The following is a 19,389-nucleotide window of genomic DNA, read 5'->3' on the forward strand; positions in this document are numbered from 1 at the left end:
AATATATTTATGAAATATCTCCAACTTAGTGGTAACAAGTATCATTCAGGTGAATCAAAATTAATGTTATTCATGTATAAATAAATGGTTAACTATATCTTATGTTATTATATAATATTTGTGGCATAACTTACAATGAAACTTATATGAGGTAGTGGTTCAAAGATTATTAAGAAGAGTTCTATGTGCTGGGTTCAAACCTTCAGCAATGCATTTATTTTTATTAATTAAGTAGCTGTTGGCCAGTAGCACACTAATTAGGAAACGCAGAAAGATGCACCGATCAGGGGATTATCGGTTAAACTGCAAACCCAACTGGTTCGTACAGGGTCACACTGGGCTAAATACATGATCAATTATATGCGATCAATATCAGCTTGACCTGCCTATACCACTGGTCCGAATTTAAAACACTGCATTCATGATTCAACTATAAGTTCAAGATATTTCTTAAATAACCAAATTATTTTTGAAGACATTGAAAACTTAACTACAATATATAAAGTAAATAACTATTAAAATTAAAATATAAATAACATTCAAATAGTGAAGAAACTAAAGACATTATTTTAATGGCTAGGGTGCAAGGAGTGTTGAGAATCTCTGATTGTTCTCCATCAACTTCCGTTGGAATTAAACTTATGGGAGTCTCCTTCCTTAGGATGTAGTCTGTTGTATTTTTTTTATCCACAAGAATTAAACATCATATCAGAAGATTTATATCACTAATACATCATACTCAACTATTTGAACTATAATCCGTTAGTGTTGTATTCGTATTTAGAAAATAGATAGTAGGAATTGAAAATTTTGGATAATGATGAACTTAAACTAAAAGGGGTATGTGGCCTGTTTACATAACACTTTCCTCCCAAATCAGGAAAGTTGAAATTGACGGTCCACGGGAACGATTTGGCAGGAAACTAAAACAAAAATTCTTTACAAATAAAACTTTGAGATATTAAGGAGAACCAATATTCTCAATTTCAAATTCCAGAAAAACTAACAAGTTCTCGGCTGCCAAACACCCTATAAGACATTATTTGTATTGAAAAAATGTTTTAAGTCAGTATAGGCAAAATAAAAACACTAATAATTTCACTGTTTTATATAATTTTTTAAAACAAAATAAAAAAGAGATATTTTTGCAATTAAAGTAAATAAAAAAATTGAAAATAGAAAAAAAATTATCTGAATAATAAACAAATGACAAGGTCCATGACATTTAATTAGAGATGGTGATTTTATTACTTGTGCAACTACACATTCAAATGCAGAATTTTTTAACCAACGGATCGTTGTTTTACTTTATTCAAATGTAAATGATAATAAATAAATTAATTAACAGAATGCCGCGTCAAAGATTAGTACACGTATCCAGTGAACCGGGGCAAAACAAAAAAGAGCATGCGTGCTCTTTAACCTTACAAAATGCATGGCGGTGATGAGATTCAGTTTGCGGCATTGGGAGTGAACAAGCACTTTCAAGGTTGGATAAATTTACCATGTTACAGAACTTTTGGGTTGAATTATCTTACTTTTGCGGGCAAAAGAATATGGGAAGAAAGTGCAGAGTCAAAGAAATCCATTCAGGAAACATAAGTTCACCAATAAATGCAATGACATACAACAATAGGGTCACTGCTTACATTTACCAAAACTCAGAAAATGCAGTAAAAATAAGCACCTTCTGTGTTACTGGACTCCTTGCTTCATTTACAAATCGACACTAAAAGTTCTGTGAATTGTCAGAAATGTGATCCACGTACTGCTTCACACGACTTTGATTTATCTCAAATATCAATGGCATGCCTCTCACCTGCAAAATAAACCACTTATTCTATTTTAGACTAGTGGGGAGTTAGCTACAGAAACTCAACGAAGAATTCACATTTCCTATTAATACAAGTAAAATCCAACATAGTGCAAGTTTGAACAAAGCCAACCCCTCTTCCCTAAAAAAGTGTAGTGAAATGAAATTCTACGTTCAGTTTATAATTCATTTTATAAAACAAAAATAGACTTGCTACAACAGAGCAGATTTGGAAGTGAAACAACATAATCTGTAACGTATCATTTTTGTAACACTGGCTGTTTTTTTATCTCTTTTAAGGATATATGGTGAAATTGAAGTAGAAGGTACAAAGAAATCCAAGTTTCTATGTACTTAATTCAACTAACAAATAGAAGAAAACATTTGCAAGCATAAGAACACCGTCCAGCGTACATCAACTCCAAAATTAAATTCTGTAAAACACAAACATTAGTCTACGGCTTAAAAGAAATAAAGATGTTGTAATGCAAAGTACAGGAACTGGAATGTTAGGCATGCTAATAATCTAAGGATCAATGTTATGACATGTTATAGCATCTCATATCTTATAGCTCGAAATGGACTAATGGCACACATACATATTTGATTTACTTGGCAATCATGAAAAGAGTATTCTAGCAGCATTGAATCTAAAAGGATTGCAACAACACATGGGCAAGAACATACAAAGATGGAAACAACAAAACTTAACCAATAAGGAGAATGATAGACCCCTATTACAGAGTTGAATAAATGCTAAAAGGAAAAAGATGAGAAGCAAAAGAATAAAGTGATAAACACACATGAGTGAGGAGAACTGAATAGGTTATAAATTATAAAGGGAAAAATAATTTTGTTCCAGAACATGAAAGGCGCACAAGGAATAGTAGGAGGTGGGAATTCAGCTGGATATGAAATGATAATACAAGAGAGAATGATGGGAAGTGTATAGGGGGACATGAATGAAGAGAGCTGAAAGGGAATGGGTTTGAACTAAAGGTTGCATGCAGCAGCAGAACTTTTGTTTTGTGCCTTTCTCCGTTCTAGTAGGATGCTACTCCCCTTTGTTTTTATCAGGAAGAGAGAGAACAAACATTTCCAATCAGATAATTCACAACGAGACTAGTGCAAATCAATCAAATTTGAAAGGAGCTATATGATCATACCTCAATCAGACAATCAGAATGCAGTCTTTGAGACTGACCAGTGTGCACTTCTTTGTTATTTACCAGGATTGGACTCTTGCCAAGGTTTTTGATGTAGAATGAACCATCTTTATCCATCTTTATAATTGCCTTAGCAGGGGAAAAACATAGTATATTGAAGTCAACTTTATTTGGTAGTGAAGACAACACCTAACTGTCTATGCCCAACTTATAATATCTCAAACTACACATGACAAAATCAATAATCCTGCATTCCTACTATTTGAATTGACATCATGTCAAAATTACATTATAAGTCTAATGACCATTACAGCATGCACCAGATGAAACAGTTAGCTCTTATGATCAATCAGACAAATAACCCTGATGCATTAAAGCATACATAGATCCTTCATCTTCATACACTACAGAAAATTACACCAAATTACAATTTTTCTTCCATTAAATTCCTAGCATGGCATTGATTTCTCTTTGAAGTTTGAAGCTAAAATTAGGAGAAAAAAGGGGAGAACTGCTGATGTATCAGCAGAACTTTTATTTTCTGCATTTCTCTGATCTAAAACAGCATTACAGCAGTGAGAAAGACAAAGAGTTATTTAGCTGTTGAAGTATTTCATAAACCACATTGAAGTTACTAGTACAGTATAACCTTGTTTTATGATGTAAACACTGTTATCTTAATTTGAAAATCAGATGTACATTATGCATGTTTTTATCCAAAATCTATCAAATGCAGCAAAACGTTGCTGCAGCCTTGACATTTAAGTTTAAGTTGGTAAACATAACTAACCTGACGTCGAGATATTGCATTGCCATGCCCTCCTTTGCCCAAATCAATGTCTACAGGAACACCTTCTGTTGCTCGTCCAAGTAAAACCTGCAGGATGAATTGAGACATCATTAAAGCATTATCAAATATCTCAAATTTAATTTAAGTAGTAAAAAAAATTATCCCAGTACAGTGCTCTTTTCAAAGCACATTTATGTTTATAATTGCATAATTGGTTTGTCCAACTACTACTTCCTTTATAGTTTAACTTTCATCACAAAACTCACTCAATAATTTGCAAGTAGATTGCTTCCTCAAGTCAGGAACACAATCTGAATAAATTAATAAAAAAACCAAATATTTGTGTGTGTGTGTGACCATATTTATAATGCATGTGAGATTTTTTTAAGAAGTTATTAAAAAAAATAGCATGAGCTCATGATGCTTTGAGTGTTTGAAAATGAATCAGTAAAAAAGATCCCACAAATGACAAAGTTCACCAAGTAACCAGTTTACATGCTCAAATACCTCAGGTTTCTTAATATAATGCTTTGAGTGGCGACTGTACAAAATGGCAAATGCTCCATGTGAATCAATGGCTCTTTGAATACAAGAATGGGCACCTAGTTCCAGCCTCATGATAGCTCGCTTACTTTCCACATGTTGATATCTTGATACTAAATTGTAATCAGAATATATACTGTTAGGCTATGATAAAAGAAAGTACACAGCGGTAGTAACAATGAAAAATTAATATGCTGTCATCTTAGTGTAAATATTGTAATCAACCCATAATCAAGGCAAATATACAAACACAAATGCATGGAGACACAATGGACATATTTGACAAAATTCCACAAATTCCATATATTATGCAACTGACTTGCAAATCCATTATCACTTTTCCAATGAACTGGAGATCATTGGAAAGAGCATTAAAGTATTGCAACCTCTTGGAATACAAAAATGCCTCAACCCCCCTCTCCTCAAGTGCCTCACATTTCATCTTTATTCAGCAATTTGTGAAGACATCAAGTAAAAATATGGGCAACCATTAAGGAAGATAATTGAGCCCTGAGAGGCAGTCATCAGCTCAAGTAACTGATGCATGCTCCCATACCATTTAATTGGGTCATCACTTGATTTAAGGCATCTCCATATCTCTCCTCCAAAGGGAAAAGAAAAAACAAATAACACAAAGTAACAGCAAATAAAATCCATGGCTGTGTTATACCTTCCTCATTATAATACGAATCCTGGTGATCATCAGGATCCAGGTCCATATCAAGTAACTGCAGGAGTGAAGAATGAATAAGTCAGAGAATGGCTATGGGTGTGAAAAGGGCAAAGTTAAATGTTGACAGAAAGATTGATGCAATACAACTTACCATTGCCTCTACGTCAGAATAAGAAGGAAGCTCCTCATCACTCTCTATATATTGCTCTTCCTCATCTAATGTTGGAGGATTTGCTACCAGCTCTGACTCAAGAACATCTGAGGATCCCAGTTCAGCACGTTGCAACTGGTAATCTTGAAGTGGCAAGGCTAAATCTTGTTCAGTCTTCATGCTAAAACCATTAGGTTGGGGATGATTTCTGAAGTCTTTAGAATCAACAGCTGATTTCTTCATGAAAGAATTTGCCACATGATTGTTTGGATCCTTTGCCAAGCCAACGTTGGTAGCTTCTTCCTTTTTATTAGCATGCAAAAAAGCATCTGTTGTGTTTGCAGCTTCATTTCCACCTAAGCCACCAGAAACAGTAACAGAACTCCTAGACACTGTGTGTGGTGCATGATTAGCAGGCAACTCACATTCTACCTTAGAACCACCAACAGGTCCTGGGAAGCAAGGAGATTCCATCATCTGAAAAGATGCATGAGATTCTACAGAGTCTTTCTTTTCTACATGCATCAAAGTTTTACCTCTTTCACTATCTCTATGCTTAATAACAGATGAAGAAATTGGTTTATTGGATACTTTAAAAATTAATTTTGATGAAGGGGGAAATATGACAGGAGGCACATCAAATGGTAGAAAAACGTCATCATTTTCTGGAATTTCTTGGTGCTCGGTGTTTATTGAACAGGACATACTTTCATTAATTAGATCAGGAAATTGGGGGTCTGTAGCCGAGACAGAAGATGACATTTGGAACTCTAATTTGGGAACTACTTGTAAACCACTAGAGCTTGACCCTAGGTTGTCATCCAATTCTTTGTGACATGAAACTGACTGATTTATAACATGTGCCTGTGAGGCCATTAGTGACTCTGTTTCATCCTTTTCAGAAATCTGATCTGAATTAACATCATTTGTAGAATTTTGTAGGAGTGAAGTCAGGCCACCAAAGTAAGATTTTTCAATCCCTTCTTCTCCATCAACATCCATCAGAATTTGTTCTTCCTCACTACTGAAGTGGAGGAGAGAATTGGACAGTTCTTCCAAATAAGCATCCCCACAAGCAATAGGATCACTAAAACCATCACATGGCAAATCATGTTCTTGAATGCTCTCATCTGTTCCCCAGACTGACATTTCAGGACGAGAAGATAAGTTAAATGATGTTCCACACTCTAACTCTGAATCAAATACATTGTTTTCATCAAACTCAGGACACATATTTCCAGGGTCATTGTTGATATGATTCAATGCGGACAAAGGCATTCTCTCTAAACCATCATCTCCAATCCACCCATCTATAGCCAATTCATTAGGAACATCCAAATCCTCAACAACTCCATCCAAAGGCATATTGCCTTCAAAAATCTGAGGTTCTTCCTTAAGTACACTCTTTAGCTTGGCAGGGAAATTCTCTGCAACTGCCTTGTCAACTCCATGGCAAAACACACCAGCAGCAACTCTATCAGAAGCAACATTATCATCCATCACATTTTCAGGAAAAGCATACTGAGAAGGATCAAGACTTGAAAAATGATTTGAAGTTCCACCTTCAGGCATGCAGTTTCCAGATAAAGGATCACTTCCATGCGCTGCATAATTACCATTTTCTGAATCAACTAGAAAACTTAAGTCCATGGAAGTTAACATGCTATTGCGGATTCTTTTGCGCCTAGCATAATACAAATTGCGAACACTGTCAGACTTTCTTGTAGCAGAAACAACTTTCCGTTCTTTGGAATGTCCAAACCTATAGAACTTTGATGGGAGAGGCAAAGCTGAAAGCTCTAAGTTTGTCATATTCGCCGCAGCTTCTGCAGAAATGACAGGATCATAGAGGAGAGAATACCATCGATCCTGTATCTCTTTAATACTATATTTTCGAGAAAACTGCACTGCACCTTTCGCAAGCGATTCTAATGAAGCACCAGCCTGCAAATTAAAAAGTAAAAGATCAAATTTACCTTGAACAAGAATATTGCACTTGTCTCCAAAAAGAAAACCAGAAGAAAATAAAATATAGATCTATTCAATATTCAGCATGTTTGTAAACAAATTTTTTCCCTCAGAAATAAGTGATTATTAATTATCTAATACAAGTTGAACCAAATACGAACTCGATAATGTAGGAGGCAAGTATTACTATTGAGTTCAATGGTAAGAGAAATTTGGAGTGTGTTGGTATCAGACAACAAAAAGTTATAAGCTAAAGAGAGGTTTTAATTGAAACGAGAGAATGATCAAAGAAATAAATCGGAAAGTGAAAGGGAGAAGGGAAGAACCTCAACGGAGTTCTTGAGAAGAAGGTCGTCCTCGGAAATCCAAGGGGCGAATGAAGCGAGAGCTCCCATAGTCGCTCAACAACAGTGTCTCCGCCACCGTCACTCTCGTCTTCTTGGTTTGGTTGTGTTGCTTTGAACCCAGCCAAAACCCCTCTTGGACTTGCAACGCTCAGGCAAGGGTTTTAAGGCGCAAGAAACAAAAACCCTTCCAGCCGAGTTTATCTGTTACGTAACTATTGACCGGGGTTTCTTTTCTTCTTCCGAGTCTTTTTTTGGGGGTAAAATTATCAATGGCCGTTTCCTTAAGATCACAACATATCTCCTTGCTTTTCTTTTTTTTTTATTATTTGACATTTAAGGAGTATAAGAAAGAAAAATATTTTTTCAGAAATCTAAATATTTTTTTGAATATTTATATAATTTTTTTTGGAAATAAAAGAAGTATTTTTTCTTATTTTAAATATAAGGAAAAAATGATAAATAAGATTCTTTTTTTTTAGAAAACTAATAAAGTTAGTTAGTCACATTTAATTGTATTAATTTTAATTAAAAATAATTTTTTTAACTTATTTTTCATTAAAACTTAATATCAAGGATAATAAAGAGTCATTAAAATTGAAACCTCAATTAATTAAATGAATGGTATTTTTAAAATAATAACATTTTTTTAGAAAAAAAAATAATAACATTAAATAAGATAAATTTGATTAAATTTTTCTTATATTTAAGAATTGAGACCAAGAATAATATATTTTTTCTTATATTTGATACTAGAGGAGAGTATATAGTATTTTTTTCACTTTAATTATTTATCATATTAAATAATATAATAAAATTAACATGATATTTTTACCATAATATTTTTTTAAAACTAGAAAAAAATAGATTTTCGTCTACCTTAATGGTAATATTGTGGTGTGAAACTCAATTAAAAAACATTTTCGGGGAAACATTTTTTTCCGATTAATGTTATTTTTTTAAAATAATATCAAACATGAAAAACCAATATTCTCATAATATTGGTCATTATAACTTTAAACTAAGACACATTGATATTGTTATGTATTGTATAATCATATAATGTCACTAACTTATTTTGTCACATAAGATTATTAGGTTTAATTTTTTGTTTTTTGCCATTAAAGTCAAAGGACCTTTTTACAAATTTGATTTCTTTTTTTATTTTTAATTTAATGTATTTTAAAAAGACACTTTAATCCTTGATTCATTTCCAATCTTCACAATTTTAAACCTACCCCTCCTTGCGTGGAGATGGAGAGTGTTAAGTTAAATGAACTTGAAAATTTTATGGAACAGGGGGAGGGCTATATCCTCTTATGAAATTCTAGATAAGATTTCCATTAAAATAAAAACTTCTCACTACCAATTAGGCTATAAAAGTTATTTTCAAGGATAGGAACATGATATAATAAAAGCAATATAGGCTTAATCCAATTTCATATGTTTTGTGCACACCATGATATGAATCAAATAATGATAGGTGATGGTGTTAGTGGTAGCGGCAACGAAAATCTCGTGATAGTGAAAATAATGATGATATGTAATTATAGCAATTCAATGATACAATGATAAACTAGTGACAACAATGATGACGAAAGTAATATAGACTATTACAATGATAATAGTAATAATGTTAGACGGTTAGTTGTTATGGTTGTGACAACAATCATAGTGGAGAAATGACAGTGAACATAATGGTCATGATGACGTAAATAGTGGGAATAAATAATGAGATATAAGTAAATCATATCTTATTGAAGCATCAAACAATTCATTAGAGACAATATAGTTTCATATCTTTATCATGATACGACCCCTTAGAAGTTTATTTTAAATTATTAATTATTTGACAAACAATTTAAAATTATCTTTAAAACTAATTATTTTGTTCAATAAAATATATTTATAAAATAAAAATGTGTAAAATTAATTTAATTTTCAAATAAATATTTAATAAAAATAAAACAAATACAAATATTAAAATACAAGTATTTTAAACAATGATTTTTACAATGTAAAAAAATAATAAATGGCCTAAAACAATGATATATTTCATCAACTTAAAAGACATTATGAAATTTATTCACATGCTAAATTTTTATTTATGCAAAGAATAATAAATTATAAATTAATTAAAATAACATGTTGAAGGTTACTCATAAATGACTGAATTTTATTTTAGGTCTTTAATAATTTTTTTTTGTTTTGAGTTTCTTATATATTAAAATTTTTGTTTTGAATATCTGTCATTAATTGTGAGAAAGTGTTATCTTACAAATCTTTCAATCATCATTAATGATTGTGATGATATCACATCATTACATAACTGACAACATGAACTCAAAATAAAAAATTTAATATATCAATAACTCAAAATAATGAAAAAAATTTATTAAGGACCTAAAAAATTTTTATCATTTACCAAAGAACCTTAACAATGTGTTTGAATGAGGAAATTTAAAATTTTGAGAAATTTAAAATTCTAAGAATTTCAAATACTTTAATTGAATTTTTTTTATTTTTAAAATTTTGTGTTTGAATAAAAAAATTAAAATTGTGAGGCCGAAAGTAAATAAATGCAAAGAGAAGAGAATATATGGTTGATGTGTTTACAATATGTGGAATCATAAGAGAATCGGGATATGATAGTGTACATCATCGTATCCGACCACAACATTTAGTCAACGACATGACCCAGACCCGCCACGTCGACGAGCACCTCTACCGCGTGATAGAACGGTGTTTCTTAAAGAAGAGGATCAGATTATCGACGTAAAGAAAGAGTTGCGAGTTCGAAAACAAGATTTTAAAAACTTTCAAAGATAAAAGAGAGGGCGAATGAAATACACTAACTTTATATTCTATCTATATTTACAAGTACTCATACAAAATAAGATTGTTTCTAAGAAAAGTGAATGTTCTCATTTTAATTTCAAATGAAAACACCACGTGGTATAAAGTAGAAAATACATCATAAAAATAGTTAAAATATAGACTTATGAAACGCTCTATAAATAATCATGCCAAAGCATTCTCAATAAAAGGAAACACATGCAACGTCATGTTTCAGGTATATGATTAGGCTAAAAAACATACAGAGATAACAGTTCATCAGTTGCAACTGAATAATTCACACATGCATATATGCGATCGACCGAGAAGAGAAGATTCGTGAGATTGTTTTGTGGTTAAGTACAAACTGCACGTACGGGTGCATAACTTAAGATATCGATCACAAGTCATATTCTTATTGAAATTTGAGTGAATGTGGTATTTCTGATTGATGAAGAGATCGAGCTGCTTAAGCTTGCGTACTAGAAAAGTAAAGGGTAAGTGGTAAGATCAGAGCCTGCTGCTCCGCTTTGGGCACTAGGATGGCTTGGCTGTAGGCTCAATGCGAACATGCGTGGACCTAAATTTGAGAATCCGATCACAGACTCGTACTCCCCTCCATTATCTATCAATGCAAAACGTGGATCTTCTGCTCTTGCATCCTTAAATTAAATTAAATACACAATAAAACAATCTCCATTCAGAATATTTCTTTAATTCAATCTACACGCCAGAGATTCGGCTAGAGGGAAAGCTGCCAAGTAAATTTGCAATATATACATACACACATATCGAATCTACAATGCGCAAGATATATATCTTTTACGAAATGTTATTTTTATTAACTATAAAAATCATATAACAGTGTTGAGAGAAGCATTGTTAAAGATTTTAGAAAGAAAAAAAAGTTGTGTGCGTGATTCATCATATGGGATAATTAGTAGCTATAGAATGGGAATTCCCAGAAACGAGAGTAAAGATTGATTTCCTACAATGGTAGATTTATATCAGGGTTAAGCTTTGTTGAGATATTAATTATTTGTTTAATTTAGTTTTGGATGTACTTATCAATATAATATACAAAATCTTATTCCTCAATACATACTACTTTCTGTGATAATATATAATTTTGACTGAAGAATCAATGGAACACATGATTAACTCTACATTGAAAGAAACATTGGAAGACATATTATTAAAAGATATTTGATTTTGAATAATATCTTTGAGAATTTAATTTTTAATTGAGTTCAATATGGGTGTGTGATTTATGTAAGTAATTATCTCCAGTGACATAACACCATTATTATTGTAATTGTATTGTTATTGTTGTTCTTACTGTGTGCGCATGTTTGTGTATGATCTAGGAAGCATTATTACATATATGACATATTAAAATCAACGAAAGCATATGCTAAAATACTTACCAAGTCACGCAGGAGTCTGTTGTGCACTTCTTTCTCGTTATTAAACTACAAAAATTTCAATAATCAAAAGAAGTGACGAACGAATAACCACCAAAGAAGATAATATGAGGGGAAACACGTTCACTATTTTTACCTTTTTCCTTTGGGTGTCAATCTGATTTGTTATCACCTTATACTGTCAACAATAATTGTCACAATTAAGAAACTTGTTAGCATGGTAAGGTATAGTAATTAAGTTCGAAATCTTCAACCACTAAGGGACGTTCCTTTAAACAACCAAATTAATTTCTTGTACACGTTTTATTATAAAATTTGGCACTAAAATTAATTTAAATATATACATTTTAATCACGTTCAGAATTTTAACACTCCTTGTTATGCCTTTTTCACAAAAATTGTTTCATACCATCCAAATACTTTTACTTTTTCTGTAGAATATATACTTGAGACATGTTAACGTGGACAAACAAGCAGATTAAAATTCAGCTATCCAGAGGATCGATATCTCCAGATTAAAGAATAAAAATTGAACTGCTCTCGCTCCAAATACGTACGCGAACTGGAAAAAAGAACAGATCTACATTTCTTTTTAATTTTTGATATAAAGCAAAAGAATTCATCAATGATAAATATGCTCAAATTGAGTAAATGCAGAAAAACACATATCTACACGACACGCCTTCACCAATAGAAATAAATGCTACCCAGAAAACAAACAAATTTTGTAAAATATCAAATTATATGTTTAATTGGAAATATATATATATAGTTTCCTATGATGTCGTGGACCCATGTGGTTCTTCGTCAAATGCAAACATTGTGTGTCACGGGCAATGAATCCAAAAGAACGAAGCTAGGGGGGTCCCCAAATTTGAGCGACATTAAGTTTGATATCTCTAACCAAATAAGTGCTGCAGACACAGCATAAACAAATTTTTGAATACAAAATTGAAGATCTTTACTCGTTTTCAAATAGCATGCAGAGGGCTTCATATATAGGTTACCTCCACAGGGTAGCATGATTGCTCATGTAAAGAAAATTGATAGGAATGTACTAGCTTATCCTGATACTACTCTGAATTTTTTTAAAAGGAATTTCCTTAAAAAAAATCCATATTTGCTAGTTATTTAATCAATTAGTAATGGTGGTGATGAATGTTAATCCGTTAACTTCTTAATCCTTCGTTTTAAGCGTACACAGAAAACATCACAAAATTAAGAGTTAATCTATTTTTATAAAATTTAAACTACGTGATATGCCCCTTGTCCCTGACATGGATGCGAAAATAGCTCACACTCCCAAATCTATACTCTCATGATATGTCTCCGATACTATATATCAAGTTCTTAATGCATATATTATATTAATAGTTTGGGTAAATTTTTGTAAAAATATTTATATAAAAAAAATAAACTTCTCTATAAGAGTTAAAATTGATTATTTATTAATTAATTATTAGCTAATATGTAGATATATGAAAAATATTTACAAATTAATTAATAAAAAAATATTTTAGTTCATGAAAAAGTTAATCTTAATTTTTTTTCTTTTCTTATAAATAATTCTTTAAGCATATACCCTAATCAACTTACGAGAAAAAAGCAAAAAATAGTGTATAAATAGGAACATATAATCTAAGTATCTAACCTTACGTTCACGAACAACCTTGGCGGCCTTGTCCATTTCTTCCTCAAGGAGCTTGAGATCTTCCATGCCCAGATCGTTCAGACAATCTCCCATCCTCTGCCTGAGCCATGAAGAACACCGGTAGTAAACAAATAAAAACACGTGCAAGAAAAAAACATTTTACCAAAGAAAGAGATCGAAGTGATGAAACATATACCTAATCTCCTTACGAAGATTCCTATTCACATCTTTGAGTTTCTTCAAGTTCTCTTGCATATTCTGGACAACAAATGAACAAATTAGTTAGAACTTCCAAGGATGCTGGCAGGCAGAAGTAAATCTGAAGAAAAGAAAAGGGAAGAGAACCTCGTAATGAGAGTTCCAGAGATCGACTCCTAGAGTCATCTGGTACTGATCGAAGAACTGCTTTGTTCTGGAAAAAGAAAGAGAGGGAAGATAGGTAGGGTTTGTTGGAGGAGATGGAGAATAATTAAATGATGATAATAAAATAAAAAAACGTACGAGGTGGAGGGGCTGATGTACTCGTGGAGTTTCCCAGTGCTGGAGAACATAATAATAGAAACCTTGGCATCGCATAGAACGGTGAGCTCGTTGGCCTTCTTGAAAAGGCCATTCCGTCGTTTAGAATAAGTGACCTGGCGGTTGGTGGTGTTCTCTATCCTCTTGATCTGGATCTTTCCTCGAGCCATAGCAGCTACGTCCTTCAATGCTTCTAGCTAATTCACTTGTTCGATCGATCTGGGGCAGAGAATAGGGGATATAATGAATGAGGGAAAGAGAAATAATAGAACGGGGAGGTGCATTGCCGCAAATGGTAGGGGTCTTTTGCCAAATTAACGAAAGCTATTGCAGGCTTTGTCATAAACGTCTTGAGCTCTTTCTCGTTTCATCGTCAAATCCGCTCCCATGTGCACTGTGGGGACCCTTACTTTCCGTCCTACTCCGTCACGGAAACCATTCTCCCACCTTCCTTCACTCACTTTTCTCTCTCTCTTTCTCATACCGCAACGACCGCAGTTCAATTCGTTTCTTAGGGCAACTTTACCCTACATCCTTCTATTTGCATCATGCATGCTTATGGGCCATATAATGGAATAAATGCTTAATCACATCTTCATGTTATATTTTAGAGTCTGCTACTTTCTATATATATACTGCAAGAGATAATTATTTCCGACAGCTATTTATGTATTTTGTACAGCTAATATCAAGTTAGGCTGATTTCTCCGCTTCCCCTTTGTTTGAAAGTTTTTTCGTGTTTTTTTTTTTTTTTACTTAGCCAATAAAATAGTGACCTACGTACGCGTGTCTTTATTAGTCAAATGCTACTATAATCTTAATGTCTTTATTAGTCAAATACTACCATAAGTAAACGGAATGTAACAAGTAGACGTGTCCAAAAATCATATTTCTAGATTAAATAAAAAAGACAGTAAAACCCTCTCAAACTTGTGGCACTTGAGCAATAACCTAAACTTAGCTTCGCCTACACACAACGCATTTGGAAAAATCACAATTGAGATATGAGAAAATATGATTTTAAGACTAAGTGTGTGTTTGAATTACAAATCAAGACAATCTGAAATGGAGGTTGGAGAAACACCACCACCGTACCCATGCTTATGCACATTGAAGCAATGCTGGGTTTTGTGCGGCCGCAAGTTTATCAGAAAAATAAACACTTGCGCTAAACTGGCAGTTTGAATAGAGGTGAATAAAAATTGTTTTTACTGTTATAATCTTTGAATTTAGCATGAAGTCGTAATTGAATATATTACTTTACTTTAAAATAGACCAATCAATAGGAGAATAGAAGATTAATTGAGTGTAAGATAGAAGCTTAAAATACCTCTTGATTACACTAGAAAAAAATTCTTCTTGTTAATATATTTTCAAATGATTAACTAATTAACTTATTTAAAGTGCCAAGAAGTCACTGGCGGCATAAAATTTCCGCAAGTAGCGTTCAGAACCAATACTTGTAAATTTGGTGTAAATTTTCTTACCGTAAAACAAGTTCTGGAGGCATAATTTGCAGAAAGAAAACAACTTTCTCCTGTCCAATTTCCGATTAAATGCCTCCTATCCTATTTAGAAACAAACAAACTCTGTCACTCGTTCCATTTAAAACTGTGATTTCTATAATAAGCAACACAACGTTTTATCCTTGGGGTTACTGATTGCTCTGCATATGATATATATAGCTATATACACCCAGGTTATATTGCTCGTAGCTAGGTTTAGGCGTTATTAAATGAAAGTGAAAGAGCAATTTAAAGTTCAAAAATAAAAAAGCTTTAGCTTGTAACGCCCCACTAAATTGGAAAAAAGTTAACGTTGTCGAGGCCTTGTAGTGTTGTCATTTCGAATAGTTCAGTACGCCTTAGTAGCAATTTATTTTTTATCATAAGAAAAATTATAATTAAGGACCCATCAATCGGGTGAAGTTACATCCAACATGCATGGCTAGCAGAGACGGCTTAATAGCAAATTTTGAAGTGCTCATTTGTTCTCCTTAATTATCTTAATTTTCAGTTCTTCTTCTAATTCACCTTAATTAACCATCATAATTGTTGCGAAATAATAAATTGAACTAATCACTGAAGTTTTAGAAAACTACTTTATATGTCATTTTAAATATTTTAAATTATTATTGTTATATATATTTTTTTACTTTATTCTGTACTATTAACATAACATCATGTCATAATCTCGCATAATGTCGATATTTATTATTAGTCTTACGCTAGGAAAATTAATATCATTAATTATATTTTAAATATTTAATGCATTAATAATAATTAACGATTAGATATTTGTACAACAACGAGAGAAAAAGAAAATTCTGAATTTCAAATGTGATAAATAATAGGGTCTAAGAGAGGGATAGACACAAAAATAATATTGTATTAATTGTCGTATGTATATTATATCTCAAAATCACTTTTTATTTTTGAACAGCATAAATAATATAATATTAAATTTTAATTATATTTATATTCATAAAATAAGATTTTTTTTTATTTTTTTAGTATGTATGTACAAACTGCTTATATTTTTTAAAAAATAGTTTTTTTCTTATTTTAAGAAAAAAAAATAATATCTACTTAAAAAAACGTTTGTTTTAAAGTTAATTTTTTTAAGTTGAAATAAACTAATCTGATTATTTCCCAACACACTATAATATTCTAATTATTAATTATAAAATTGCCATACTTTTAAATTAATGCATTAAATATATATAACAATTGGATTTAATAGGGAATGCATTCACGATTTTTATATTTTTAGTCCTTATAGTTTTTGAAACTGATTTTTTTAGTCCTTATAGTTTACACTTTAATTCTTTTCTAGTCCCTGTAGTTTAAAAGTAGTTTTTTTAGTCCTTATATTTTGTATTTTAATTCTTTTTTAGTCCATATAGTTTGAAAGTGATATTTTTAGTCCATATATTTTATTTTTAATTCTCTTTTAGTCCTTACCATCAAAATATGAGTAATATTATCAATTACAATTAACTACAAAAATATTTAGCAAGCAATTCGTAACTAATTTATCGCAAGATAATTTGTAATAAAAAATAGTTAATAATTTATAACTAATTTGTAGTTAATTATTTTTATATATATATTTTGTAGTAGGGACTAAAAGGTAATTAAAAGATAAATTATATGGACTAAAAAGATCATTTTTAAACTATAGGAACTAAAAGAGAGTTAAAATACAAACTACAAGGACTAAAAAGACTATTTTTAAACTATAAGAATTAAAATGTAAATTATAGAAATTAAAAAAACCAAAAATGTAAAAATTATGAAACTATGGGGATCAAATGAGTAATTTAACCTAAAAAGAAAAAAGTGGTTAGGATAAGAAATTTTATGAAAAATAATGAGTCAGATTCTTAAAAAAATTGACATTTCATACTAATAACATGATTATCTAGATAATATTGACAAGATTTAACTTAATAAAATTCACTGAAAAAAATATTGTTTCAATATCATAAAAAGCAAGCTAGAAACTCATTAATTACAAAGTACCTAAGAACTAATTATTACATCACAAAAAAAGGTCTAGATCCCATGAAAAATAAAATATAGGATTCCGTTAATTTTTAAAAGTGTTTCCAAGCATTTGATGCACCATTTTTTGCTTTTGTTTTTTGTTCAAAGCTCTCATTTTTTTTTACGTGCGATGTGGATTACTATAGTTTACAATATGACAATCGTGTTCAATATTAATTGTACCATTGTTCATATCAACATTACATAGTTTAAAAATCTTATAAAGAAATATTAATCTATCATACATATATAAGGGCATAAGGCAAAATTAAACACTAATGCATACTTGTTATTTTCTTAAAACGATATATGATATGAATAATAACTAATTAAAAATTAAATTTAACTTGCTATATATGTATTTGATTTGATCAGAATGTTTTAACTAATGATTTTTTTTAATCAACATTGCGATTATGTGTGGGACGCTTCTTGATAACTCAATTGCATTGCACATGCCATTTTGAGGACGGAAGGGGTTTCATCTTCCTAATTTTAGCAAGGGAAGTAGGGTACCTCTTCTCCCTTCCATTCGTTGGAAACTGTTAGATCCTCAGCCATAGAAATCAGTCAAATTGATAAGACATGCGTTGTTTTTGGAATATTAATCTGTTTCAAAGCCCGCATAGCATATTCTTGATGAGTTTGGTTAGGGAAGAAAAACCATAGAAAAAGAGAAAGAAATCTGAAATAAGATCGAGTATGGAAGGATTGGATGGTTTGATAGAGAGGCTTTTGGAAGTAAGGAAGAACAGAGGCAAACAAATTCAACTGGTAGAGTCAGAAATTCGCAGCCTTTGCAGCACGGCAAAAGATCTCTTCCTCAGGCAGCCAAACCTGTTGGAATTGGAAGCTCCCATTAACGTTTGTGGTACGTAATTAAAATTAATTTTGAATGTATGTAATTAATAACCTAGCTAGCTAGCAGAGGATGCAGGTGTAACATAGAGTTGGATCAGGTGATATACACGGGCAATATCCAGACCTGTTGCGAGTGTTGGAGTACGGTGGGTTTCCGCCGGATTCGAATTACCTATTCCTTGGAGACTACGTGGACAGAGGAAAACAGAGCGTGGAAACAATATGCCTGCTGCTCGCCTACAAGATAAAATACCCAGAAAACTTTTTCCTTCTCCGAGGAAACCACGAGTGTGCCTCTATTAACAGAATCTACGGGTTTTACGACGAGTGCAAGCGCAGATTCAGCGTCCGTCTCTGGAAGATATTCACAGATTGCTTCAACTGTTTGCCCGTGGCCGCAGTGATCGATGACAAAATCCTCTGCATGCACGGCGGGCTTTCCCCGGACATGGAGAGCCTGAATCAGATCAAAGCCATAGAGAGGCCCGTGGACGTGCCCGACCAGGGCCTCTTATGCGACCTCCTCTGGGCCGATCCCGACAACGAAATCAGTGGCTGGGGCGAGAATGATAGGGGCGTCTCCTACACTTTCGGCCCCGATAAGGTCTCCGAGTTCTTGAAGAAACACGATCTCGATCTCATTTGCAGGGCCCACCAGGTCGTCGAAGATGGCTACCAATTCTTCGCTGACAGGCAGCTCGTTACCATCTTCTCTGCCCCAAACTATTGCGGAGAGTTCAACAATGCCGGTGCCCTCATGTGCGTCGACCAAACTTTACTCTGTTCCTTTCAGATTGTCAAACCCTTTGGCACCTTTAGAGGAAAACTCACTTCTTAATTTTTAAGATCCATCCATCCCAATCATCTAACTTTTTATTACCTTCCCCCGCTGCACCACTTGTATTCATCTAGATATCAGTATCATTTCTTTTTCTTTTACAAAACTGTAGGAGGAGGTTAATACTCATTATCATTCATTCTTATTATTTGGGACTAGTTATGTAGTACACTATATCCTCCTCTCTTTTTATTTCCATACTATTTAAATTTGTTCTTTGCTATTATCAAGCCCATTGCAAGTCTTGCTTCCTAACCGGCTTCTC

The 19,389-nt window shown here is 32.4% G+C and overlaps 3 protein-coding genes across 3 annotated transcripts; 1 reads left to right on the forward strand and 2 right to left on the reverse strand.

Annotated features, from left to right (window-relative positions):
- Positions 1–1,517: 1,517 nt before the first annotated feature.
- Positions 1,518–7,710, reverse strand: LOC114414613. Its single transcript, XM_028378930.1, has 7 exons — positions 7,431–7,710; positions 5,137–7,080; positions 4,983–5,040; positions 4,277–4,425; positions 3,770–3,856; positions 2,980–3,108; positions 1,518–1,819 (listed from the first exon to the last, which is right to left on the reverse strand). Exons 1-7 carry the CDS (start codon positions 7,497–7,499, stop codon positions 1,730–1,732), a joined length of 2,526 nt encoding a protein of 841 aa, XP_028234731.1. The 5' UTR covers positions 7,500–7,710; the 3' UTR covers positions 1,518–1,729.
- A 2,752-nt stretch (positions 7,711–10,462) lies between these two features.
- LOC114414614 (floral homeotic protein DEFICIENS-like) lies at positions 10,463–14,409 on the reverse strand. The gene is made up of 7 exons (XM_028378931.1): positions 13,860–14,409; positions 13,704–13,770; positions 13,555–13,616; positions 13,359–13,458; positions 11,844–11,885; positions 11,711–11,755; positions 10,463–10,945 (listed from the first exon to the last, which is right to left on the reverse strand). The coding sequence occupies exons 1-7, from the start codon at positions 14,045–14,047 to the stop codon at positions 10,766–10,768; spliced, it is 684 nt and encodes a 227-aa protein (XP_028234732.1). The 5' UTR covers positions 14,048–14,409; the 3' UTR covers positions 10,463–10,765.
- Positions 14,410–17,830: 3,421 nt separating this feature from the next.
- Positions 17,831–19,359, forward strand: LOC114414615 (serine/threonine-protein phosphatase PP1-like). The gene is made up of 2 exons (XM_028378932.1): positions 17,831–18,296; positions 18,385–19,359. The coding sequence occupies exons 1-2, from the start codon at positions 18,128–18,130 to the stop codon at positions 19,122–19,124; spliced, it is 909 nt and encodes a 302-aa protein (XP_028234733.1). The 5' UTR covers positions 17,831–18,127; the 3' UTR covers positions 19,125–19,359.
- The last annotated feature ends 30 nt before the right edge of the window (positions 19,360–19,389 follow it).

The sequence above is a fragment of the Glycine soja genome, chromosome 6 (genome assembly GCF_004193775.1).
Source record: "Glycine soja cultivar W05 chromosome 6, ASM419377v2, whole genome shotgun sequence".
Taxonomy (NCBI): domain Eukaryota; kingdom Viridiplantae; phylum Streptophyta; class Magnoliopsida; order Fabales; family Fabaceae; genus Glycine; species Glycine soja.

Coding starts and splice junctions, on each gene's coding strand:
- LOC114414615 (XM_028378932.1), top strand. CDS start 18,128: ATGGAAGGATTGGATGGTTTGATAGAGAGGCTTTTGGAAGTAAGGAAG. Junction 18,297..18,384: donor AGCTCCCATTAACGTTTGTG/GTACGTAATTAA, acceptor GAGTTGGATCAG/GTGATATACACGGGCAATAT.
- LOC114414613 (XM_028378930.1), bottom strand. CDS start 7,499: ATGGGAGCTCTCGCTTCATTCGCCCCTTGGATTTCCGAGGACGACCTT. Junction 7,081..7,430: donor TTCTCAAGAACTCCGTTGAG/GTTCTTCCCTTC, acceptor TTTAATTTGCAG/GCTGGTGCTTCATTAGAATC. Junction 5,041..5,136: donor ATTCTGACGTAGAGGCAATG/GTAAGTTGTATT, acceptor TCACTCCTGCAG/TTACTTGATATGGACCTGGA.
- LOC114414614 (XM_028378931.1), bottom strand. CDS start 14,047: ATGGCTCGAGGAAAGATCCAGATCAAGAGGATAGAGAACACCACCAAC. Junction 13,617..13,703: donor TCTGGAACTCTCATTACGAG/GTTCTCTTCCCT, acceptor TTTGTTGTCCAG/AATATGCAAGAGAACTTGAA. Junction 11,886..13,358: donor AGGTTGTTCGTGAACGTAAG/GTTAGATACTTA, acceptor TATTGTTGACAG/TATAAGGTGATAACAAATCA.